Source organism: Scleropages formosus, chromosome 5 (assembly GCF_900964775.1).
Source record: "Scleropages formosus chromosome 5, fSclFor1.1, whole genome shotgun sequence".
Classification (NCBI taxonomy): Eukaryota; Metazoa; Chordata; class Actinopteri; order Osteoglossiformes; family Osteoglossidae; genus Scleropages; species Scleropages formosus.
In genome coordinates, this window is record NC_041810.1 from 7031624 (window position 1) to 7042152 (window position 10529).

At 42.9% G+C, this 10529-nt stretch overlaps 1 protein-coding gene across 1 annotated transcript; it reads left to right on the plus strand.

The window, feature by feature from the left end:
- The first annotated feature begins 268 nt into the window (after positions 1–268).
- Positions 269–9738, plus strand: LOC108930747 (deoxynucleoside triphosphate triphosphohydrolase SAMHD1-like). The gene is made up of 18 exons (XM_018746150.2): positions 269–279; positions 1300–1372; positions 2054–2126; positions 2837–2903; positions 3194–3266; positions 3525–3685; positions 3899–4014; positions 4296–4366; positions 4637–4804; positions 4923–5023; positions 6298–6406; positions 6733–6824; positions 7123–7238; positions 7516–7655; positions 7916–8008; positions 8209–8313; positions 8562–8699; positions 8955–9738. Exons 2-18 carry the CDS (start codon positions 1367–1369, stop codon positions 9162–9164), a joined length of 1839 nt encoding a protein of 612 aa, XP_018601666.2. The 5' UTR covers positions 269–279; positions 1300–1366; the 3' UTR covers positions 9165–9738.
- Positions 9739–10529: the final 791 nt, after the last annotated feature.

The window sequence follows — 10529 nt, forward strand, 5'->3', positions numbered from 1 at the left end:
TAGTATGTTCCTCCACACTGGAGCCACAACCAGAACTTTCATGCTTTTACTTTTTGAGATTTTGGGCGTGCGCCCATTTACATTTGCATTTGTATTTACATTGGTATTTCCATTGACATTTACATTTAGATTTACATTTTATTTTGCCTTAAAGGAACTTTTCAAAGAAGCTTTGACTTCTCTTCCTGGATCACACTATATAAAGCATGATATGTTGATCCTGGCCACAGCACTTGGTTGGTTGTCTTTGCAGTAATCATCAAGTGTCACTTGTCTCTGGTGAGTATGGTTCTTATCCGTTTTAATGCTGACCGAGTGCCTTAGACTGGCATTAGGAACTCATGGATTGTAGCAATAAGCCTTGTCTTGGTTTCCATGTAGGTCATTTCAGTATAATTCATTAGCAACTGCCTTCATTGTTTATTTTGCCTTTCTATCACTTTTTGTGTTAACTAAAAATGTGTGAATGAGAACTACATGAAGAATTTATCAAAAAGTGCTAAATTACTTTTTGAACTGTGCTAGGTTAATTTTCTGTTCATTTCAACACAAAATCTCATCCTAGACTGTTGTCTGCTGATTGTCTTTTAATCTTGTGAACATTTTCTACCTTGTATTAACTTACATTTATTCTTATAGCGGATGCTTTTCTATCCCTGTAAGTCACCTTGGCTGAATAAAGCTAAATAAAGAATAATCATATCTGTCTAAGATGGCAGTTCATTGAGTAATTTATTTGACTGTTCCCCCAGCAGGCTTTGAATCTTTGATAGAGACTGGAACACATGGCAGTAGGGAGGTGCAACAAGGCAGGAATGATGTTTCATAATATGGACCAGGAGCTGGGTACAGTGCAGTGTCAGATTGTACAAATGCTATTCAAGCAGTGACTGCAAGTTCCAGTTAGAGATTCATTGTTGTAGGAGGAACAGAGTCAAAAGCCAAAACGATCATAAAATACCATAGTGTTCTAGAAATGTCAGGAGGATGCAGTGGATGTCCATATCAAATACAGCAGAGGGGTCAAAGAGGCTCTGGTCTCTTGATAAGGATGTTCGAGAGCAACCTAAGTTGACTTCAGTATAAAATTTATTCCACTGGAAAACACATTAGTTCCCTAGAGAACCTCCAGTTGTTCCATGTATTTTTCTTGTTACAGAACATCCTTTTCAGCTGATGAAGTCATCATAAACAGAATATATGGAATAACTGTAACTCCTGAACAGTTATTGAATGGTTTCATTAGCTCACACAACTCAGATACTGATCTTTGTGGTTGTTCTCTGTTACTGCCTTCAGGTCCCTGGGAGAACATCTGAAGGTCCTGCACTATTTAGCAAAGCTACAGCAGATCCCGGGTGAAAACATGGAGGTAGTCCACAAAATACCTTCACCCTGTGACCGTCAGCCAACTACATTTGTTTAGCCACATGATTTCTGCATTAGTCTTTATTGCTGTAATATGTAATAAAAAATGCATTAGGGCTCTGAAATACTGAACTTCATTTCAGCTCTGATCAACAACCAGCACAAAGGTTTGAGGAGAACAGGGCCTTGTGTATCTGCATTAACATTTTTTCATTTAGCAGAAGCTCTTCTGCAAAGTGAGATACATCTCAGGAAACAACACAACAGTCCATCACACCAGAACTCAGAACTCTATACCGCCAGTGTACATCAGACAGGAATTGGTTGTGGGTCGGCACCACACAAGACATCACAATATAACCCTATACAGACAGTGAAGGACAAGATAATAACAATGTCCATACAGTTACCGTGTGCAAGTAACATATCAATTAAAGGACACAAGCAGTGGTGTAAATAACATATAAGAGTGTAACTGACAGCAGTGTGGAGATGATGAATACAGTATACAAAGAGGAGTGCAGTTAAGAGATGTAGCCGAAATATAGGCAAGAAACCAGAAATATATATATATATATACTTTTTGTGGAAAAACATTCAGCAAACATTTTAATTGACTGATGAAGCAAGTGCACTTTTCCAGGAATTCCAGTTTATATTCTTTACTTTCTTTTGGCATATGGAGAACTGGACTGTGGAAGATGTTTGCAATTACCTTCGTCAACAAGGTTTGGAACAATGGGTGGAGAATTTCCAAGGTGAGGCTGTTTTAATGCAGTAAAAATGCAGATAGGCTCAGGACCACCATGACCCACACATGCACAAGTGGTTATCAATATGAGTGCAATATTATTACTGGTTCAACTCAAGTAAGAATTAATGATAAAGTATTTTATCAGAAAAATAATATTATGGAAACCCTTAAACAGGTCAGTTATGATGTTTTATCTGTCCATAATTTGTGGGAAGTAACACTAGGGAACTAGTGTGCCGTGAAGCAGAATTAGCAGCAAATCAGTTCATTGGGGTATTTCAGAAAGTGTTGTTTAAACAAAATTGCCATGTGATAAATAACTCAAACTGCAAATGTTTAAGATGGAGACATGTTTGGAATTTATGGTGATCTGTGGCCCTCAGATATTTCTGATATCTTTCATCAGAACTTCATTTGTTTTTGCACCATACTAAGCTATAAGTTTGGATTTCCTCATAAAATACAATTTTAGATATTACAAAATTCAGATGAGCGTACACAAGTGTTTCTTGTTGATTTCACTGTAAGAGGGCACCAGAAATGAAAGTTACTCAATGACACTGGAAATACTGGATTTGTGACCCAATGCTTTTCATGCTCCTTACATAGTTTTGGTCATTATTTGGATCCACAAGAATGTTATCACCATGCTCAGTCAGTGTTAAACTGGTGTTTGGTCTGCCAGTGGTCTGATAGCGTGTTTGTCCCACACAGATGCACAAATCACAGGACAGTATCTACTGTACATTGGGACCGTGGACCTTGAGAAGATGGGGATTGAGTAAGATTTGTGGAATTGCAGGTTCAGAAGTTACCAAGTGATCTGTGCTCTCTCTATTCAGTCTCTCTTCCTGTGGGTTCTTTCTAATAAACACCTGACCATCAAAAGCATAAGCAGTGTTTTTACTTGCATAGAACAAGTATTTCCAGCACCTCTCCTTGGGGACCTCCAGCTATTCCATTATTTGACCTGTTCTGATTGAGCTCATCAAGTCGTGATAAACAGAACATAATGAATGACTGTGGATCCCCAACAAACTGTTTACTATTTTGCCTCATCACTCCTTTTAGGCCCTTGAATGAACGTCTGAAGGTTCTGCACCACTTGAAGATGCCATGGAAGTATCCAGTTGAAGAGATGAAGGTAGTTAGTAACCTAAATTCTTTCATCAACCACCTTCATTTGAACAGCAGGATGAGGTTTTTTGCATTAGCCTCTCAAAGGCTCTGTCCACAAATCAATCCAGGTGCTGTGAGGAGTCTGAGATACTGCTGTGTCACTGTGCTGTGAGAAAGTATCTGGGAATGACAATCAATGATCACTGAGCCTTTGAGTGTTTAGCAAGGTTACACTCACCTGGCAGGATTACTAACACTGAGGGTGGTCTCTGTTACCTTGCAGGTCTTCAACGACCCCGTCCATGGGCACATCGAGTTGCACCCCCTGCTGGTTTGCATCATTGACACCCCCCAGTTCCAGAGGCTGAGGCACATCAAGCAGCTGGGTGGGGGCTACTTTGTGTACCCCAGTGCGGCACACAACCGCTTTGAGCACTCCATTGGGTATGTGGTCACCAGAATGTCAATGAACCACAGAACTACCAAGATTTAGCAGCGAAACACATCCTTGTATCCCCTCTGATTTACATATTGAGTTACAGCATAAATTACATTGAAAAATTCCGGTTGAGTACCTTATGCAGGTTTTCAGGTGGATGAACATGTGTGTTCATGTGAATAAGTCTGCGTATGTGTTTTATTGGGTGTGTGTTTCAGGGTGGGGCACCTGGCAGGGCTGCTGGTTCGAGCTCTGCGTGAACGTCAACCTGAGCTGCAGATCGACCACAGAGACATGCTGTGTGTGCAGATCGCCGGGCTCTGTCACGACCTCGGCGAGTCTCCCCAAACCTCACACCTCATACACACTCCGGCAACACACAGTAGAGACGCCATCTTCACACTCCTTGTCCTTTTGTTTCTGCTGGAAATTTCCAGCCCATTTTTGGCTTCTTTGTAGAAGCACTTTGATTGGTTCCAGTCGGATTTCGGCGATACCTGTTACTGTCAACGAGTTACATCACAACTATAATAGACATTTCGGTGTCCTGTGTTCTCAGTTTATAATTTCACTTTTTTATTGTACCTGACATGCTTTTCCATTTTTGCGTTGCAGGCCATGGTCCTTTCTCACACGTGTTTGAAGGAATGTTTATGCCAAAAGCACGACCAGATTTCAGGTGGAAGGTGAAAAATCGATTATTACGTATAAATGTTCCATGTTGAGTTTCTATATTGTTCATCAAATTGAGGTGTGAATCCCATTTTGTACAGCACCATGGTACCCCCGGATATACTGCATTAGTATTTACCCAGATATTTAAATGGTCACTAGGTACGTTAGCTGTGTGAGGCAGAGAAAATGAGCCATTGTTCACCGAGGAAGGATGTTGTTGTATTTTCAGTCTGCTTTCCTTTCCACGACCTTCAGACCTTTCTTGTTGGTCTGCATTGCAGCACGAAATGACCTCGGTCGAGATGTTTGACCACCTGATCAAGGCTAATGGGTTGGAAACAGTTATGGAGGAGCATGGTCTGGTCTTGCCACAGGACCTGGTCTTCATCAAGGAGCAGATTGGTGGGGATCTGGACACACCTCCTTCACTCAGCCAAGAACAGTCAATGGTTAGTTGCAATGGCAACCTGCATGTCCATATCACAGCCACAGGGATCCAGGAAGCGAGATGTCATTAGACTGTCTACTGTTTGCTGTGCACTAACCTTGTTTGTATTGTGTGTCCAGTGCAACTACCAAGGTCGCCCAAAGGAAAAATGGTTCCTTTATGAAATTGTGGCAAACAAAAGAAACGGCATTGATGTCGACAAGTGGGATTATTTTGCCAGGTAAGAGTTCCCAGAATTTTGGTGATGATATGAAAACACCATCTGTCTACTTGTGACCTTAAGGGTGGACAGAGGTTTGGATCTGAAGGTTACCTCCTCTGTCTTTGTGGACGCTCTCCTATTTACTCTTGGTGAACATCAAGGGAAGGGATAAGGTTTAACAGCCCTGATCGTGATCAGATTAATTTGCTTTACCATGGTATAGTCATGATTCATGATATTTTATTTGAGAGGAGACACTAATTTAAATGCTCCTGGTAGTAACTATTCTTAGACGCTCCTACATGCTAAAGCCAGAAACCTTTTTTTAGGGCCTGTTTACTGGTGCAGAACAGCGGTCCCCAACTTTTTTGGCACCAGGGACCGGTTTGTGGGGGGATGGTTTCGGGATGATTCAGGTGCATTACATTTAATGTGCACTTTTTTTCTATTATTATTACATTGTAATACATAATGAAATAATTATACAACTTGGATTCTGACTTAAGCCTGCCACCAGATGCAGTTTAATTGTCACTTGCCACTCACTGATAGGGTTTTGATATGAGTCTGCAAGCAATTGATTTATTATGGTTTCTGTGCAGTCAAACCCCTCTGCTAATGTTAATCTGTATTTGTAGCCACTCCCCAGCGCTAGCATCACTGCCTCAGCTCCACCTCAGATCAGCAGCGGCATTAGATTCTCATAAGGAGAACACAACCTAGATCCCTTGTATGCGCAGTTCACAGTAGGGTTCGCGCTCCTATGAAAATCTAATGCCGCCGCTGATCTGACAGGAGGAGGAGCTCAGGCGGTAATGCGAGCAATGGGGAGCGGCTGTAAAGACAGATGAAGCTTCACTTGCTCGTCCGTTGCTCACCTCCTGCTGTGCAGCCTGGTTCCTTACAGGCCACGGACCAGTTCTGGTCCACGGCCTGGGAGTTGGGGACCCCTGGTGCAGAAGGTTGCCTTCTGGTTACATTTTACCTCTGTGGAGTGTAGTGTACAATACAGCATGAAACTTGCCTTGAGGGAAGAGGAACAGTAAAGATGGATGTATGGATGAGTGACCCATTGTATGTAGTGTATCCAGCAGTGTAAGTCACCATGGTGAATAAGGTGTGTGGGCTGATAACACTACATAGAGTTCATTGGAAGTCACTTTGCAGAAATGCATGTGCTAAATAAATGAAGGTAAGGGTAAAGAGTAACTCTGTAGTCGCGTGAGTAGAGAGTACAGAGTACTTCTTCAGTAGGATATTACAGTAAACCACCCTCTTCTGTCTTTGACCAGGGATTGCTACCACCTGGGCATCCAGAACAACTTTGACTACCGGCGCTTTCTGAAGTTTGTGCGAGTGTGTGAGGTGGGCGAGACGAAGCTCATATGCACCAGAGACAAGGTACAGCAGAGCTTCTCCTTCTCTTAGGCACTCTTTCTCTGACCTTTGGGTGGTGGGACACTGAGCCGTTCTATTGTGTCCTTATTCCCTAAACACCTTCCACTCCCTTCATAACGAGGAAATAAATCTTGAAAACTGACTGAAACTTAACAGCTCTCTTGCTATTAGATGTATGGTTTTCGCTCAGTAAATTTGCAGAGTAAGTTGAAACTACACCGATATCAACATGAACAATCAAATCTGAACAGAACAAAATCCCCTGGCCACTTTCTTGAGCATCTATGACCGTTACTAAGACGATTTTTGCTGTTCCTGTTTTGCTGCAGGAAGCGGGGAGCCTGTACAACATGTTTCACATACGGCACCACCTGTACTGCACAGCTTACAAGCATAAAGTGACCTTCATCATTGAACACATGTTAGTGTGAAAGACCTGCTGACCCTCACCCAAGACACCACCTTAGCTGTGGACGAGAACATTTTGCTGACCCGCAGGACAACCTCTTGCCACCACATAACTTCTCAGCCACGGAAAACTCACACAGTTTGCTGACCCGACCACGTTCCCAACCAGCTCACTGCATGATCCCTCAGTAGTCTTTTGTGTTTCCATTTATTTATGCAGTAATAATCAGCTAGAAACACATGAAGATCGTTAACATTATTCATTATAAGGACAATAAATGTTATTCATCCATAGAGTTTTTTCTTCCCAGGATAACGGAGGCTCTTCTGAAGGCCGACCCGCACATCCAGATCGAGGGCTCCGGGGGCAAGATGTTCACCATCTCCACTGCTATTGACGACATGGAGGCCTACACCAAACTCACGGGTCTGGAGGGACATTTTTTCTGACTTTCCAGCGCTGATGTAAATACCTGCACTGTCTCCCTGTAGATAAGACGTTTGTCTTTCTTTCACCAGTAAACACGTTTCTCAGGTTGAGAAGTTTGATTGTCCACAAGAACACCAGGCAGAATCTGAAATGATAGTTTTCAAACTGTCTCTGTCACAAGGGTTCTGAGATCGAATTGCGTGGATCGTTGTGTAAAAGAGGACTGGAGCTTATCATACAATAGGTCACTGTTGCTCTCTCTGTCTCACGTTAGACCACATCTTTGAGGAAATCCTCCACTCTTCGTCAGCGGAGCTGCAGGAGTCTCGCACCATCCTCCAGAACATTGTGCGCCGCAAGCTGCACAAGTGCGTAGGGGAGACCCATCCCCTCCAACCTATGGAGGTCACGCAGGTAATCGTAGTTTCGGACTTAACGGGGCCAGAGCAGATGCCAGCTCTGGGGGATCTGGAGGTCAAAAATAGTTCCAGTAGCGATGGGTGGTGGGTCTGGTATCCGCACTCATCCCTGAACACTTGTGGGAGGATCACACAAGTAAACGGGATGGAGAGGGGGGTGTAGATGGTTTGGGACAGTTTGCTGGAGTTTGGGCTGCACTGGACTTTGGCATCATCTGGGACCACTCAATTGAAGGTGAAATTTCTCCTTACCAGGATGAGCAGCTGCGTTTGGCCAACTCTGTGGCCCAGGCTGAACCAGGGACCGGGACTGATGTCAACCTGCAGGCTGAAGACTTCATAGTCAGCGTGAGTGTGGGTTGGGTCACCTGTGGGCGCCTCGCCTTCCTCCTGTTCCTGACCTCCCCCCACGGTTCTCCTTCACCTTCTACAGCTCTGAATGGTGACCATGGTGGTGATCTGCACTCACCTTTACCAATGAATGTAATGCTCAACACTAACTTCAGCAACACCTCACCTCACTGATGTACACACTGATGTGCACACAGGTCATCACTCTGGACTATGGCATGAAGGGAAAGAACCCCATCGACAACATGCATTTTTACTCAAAGAAGCACCCCACTGTGGCCTACAAGATCCTCCGGTACCAGGTAGTGTGCCCTTACATCTGTGTGAGACATGATCAATGGTGATGTCATCGACTTACATTTATTCATTGAGTCAATGCGACTCACAGTGATCACACCCTTAGGAGTCCTTCATTTATGGTCATTAACTGGAAAGTGACTGAAAGTGCTGTGATGCACAGTCCCAACCAGCCACATGTGCACACGATACTGCATCGTGTCTGTCATTCAGTGTTTATTATATATGGTTCTTGGTCCTTCATTCCTCGCAGGTGTCACAGTTTCTCCCGGAGAAGTTCATCGAGCAAATAATCCGAGTTTACTGCAGGAAGACGGATGAGAAAAGCATTGAGGTGGCCAAGAAGTACTTTGTTCAGTGGTGTATCAATAACGATTTTCCAAAGCCCCAGGTAAATCTGAAATAACACCTCTTAGCCTGAACTGACTGAGCAGTTTAGCTCCTTTCTGTCCAAGATTGTACCGTTATTTTTCTCACTAGCTTGTCATTGTCCCTCGACAGTGGCATCTCTTACTCTTTATTGATTCATAACCTTATGTATTTCATCATCATGTATAGATCATTCTGAACACTGAAGTTTAATTCCTTCAGCTGTTTCCAAAGACAATTAACCATGTAACTGAATTGAGGTTTCTTTTTCGTTGAGGATGTTGACGTTATTGTCCCAAAACATTGTTCATGGAAACCAATCTGGAAGGAGAAGCATGGCAACGGGAGCGATGAGGACGGCAAAGGGGCATCAGGCATGATAAGCATTTCTGTGGAGGACCCTGCCTGCGTGTCTATAAGAAAAAAACATGAAAAATATGCACCCAGTGAAAGTCTAAAAGTCCAGAATCTGACACTTGGAAAATGAATTTTATAATTCTGCATGTTGCTTTCCGTCAGTACAATACTATCTGAATAGTTTCACGTTCTGTGCTATATTGGTTCCACATTGCCCTCTGAACATATTCTTCAATAACTTTGATAAAATCAGAATTTAGTCTATAGGCTCATCATTCTGTAAGCACAAAAGTGAATCATAAATCAATTAAACAAGGTGCACATCACAACTGGTCAATGCTTGTCACAGTCGTGGTGGTCTGAAACCCATTCTCAAAGTTCATTCTGACAGGCTATGAAAACTAATGCTAAATGGGACAGCAGTTAACTGTAGACTATTATTATGTTTTATTTTTTAATCGAGCAGTGTGAGATTTGTACTACAAGCTTCTTACAGTAATTTACTCATTTATTTAGCATGTTCATTTTTAGCATATTAGTTCAGGGTAAGTAGCTTACTCAAGGGTTCTACAGCTGGGAGTGGGATTTCAACCCGATTCTTTTGAATGTTTGATGATGGCATTAACCACTACAACATATGCTACCCCAATATTGTGAAAATATACCTTATATTTGACTCTTTACTTGAATATATGTATCAAGATTGCCAGTGACTTTTTTTGAACTAATAAATAAAATAACTGTGGGTTAAGGTCATAATTTTTGAGGCCCTCACTCTACGAACTTCTTTCAGAAACTAATTATTGAAATGAGCTTTTATTTTGTGCTTTGATGGCCTGGTCTCCTGTCCAGGGGTTTTCTCTACTTGGCCTTGTATGATGGGTTCTGAACTTCTGTAGCGTCTGGACGGGACTCCGACACTGATGTACGTTGCTGTTACGTCCAGACATGGACGAAAAGTAAAATGACCTCACATGCAGAGTTATATCAGAAGTGCACTGTACAAACTGTAAAACACTCGGTGGAGGTGAAACAAGAAACACGGGACAAGGAAACACAGTGTGTTTGCACAAAGGTGAACAGTGATTGAAACACGAATCTGTGAGTACGACTTAAATCCAGAGGAGTGACGAAATACCGGACTGGAACACTGGACCAGGACTGGAGAACGAGAGGGAGGAGTTGACAGGACGGGCACTTGGGATTGGACCGTAAACATCTATGGAACAAACTAAGGAACCAGGAAAGTACTAACCGCAAGGAAAGCCCAATGAAAACGCTGATCAAGAATCCCCAATCTGTTCTCCGCCGCTTGCTCCTTTTATACCTCAGCAGCTACGAGATTGTGAACAGGTGTTTGGTTCTGGGTCAGTGGCTGGGAGTGGCGCTTCCTCTGGCCTGTAGGAGTATTAGCCCTGGGGGTCGTGACAACCGCTGTGATCCTCACTTGGGAAAGCAGTTAAGTAGAGTGAAAGGGAGTGTTTATTTTTTCATG

Coding starts and splice junctions, on each gene's coding strand:
- LOC108930747 (XM_018746150.2), top strand. Junction 2,904..3,193: donor CTTGAGAAGATGGGGATTGA/GTAAGATTTGTG, acceptor CACTCCTTTTAG/GCCCTTGAATGAACGTCTGA. Junction 6,407..6,732: donor TCATATGCACCAGAGACAAG/GTACAGCAGAGC, acceptor GTTTTGCTGCAG/GAAGCGGGGAGCCTGTACAA.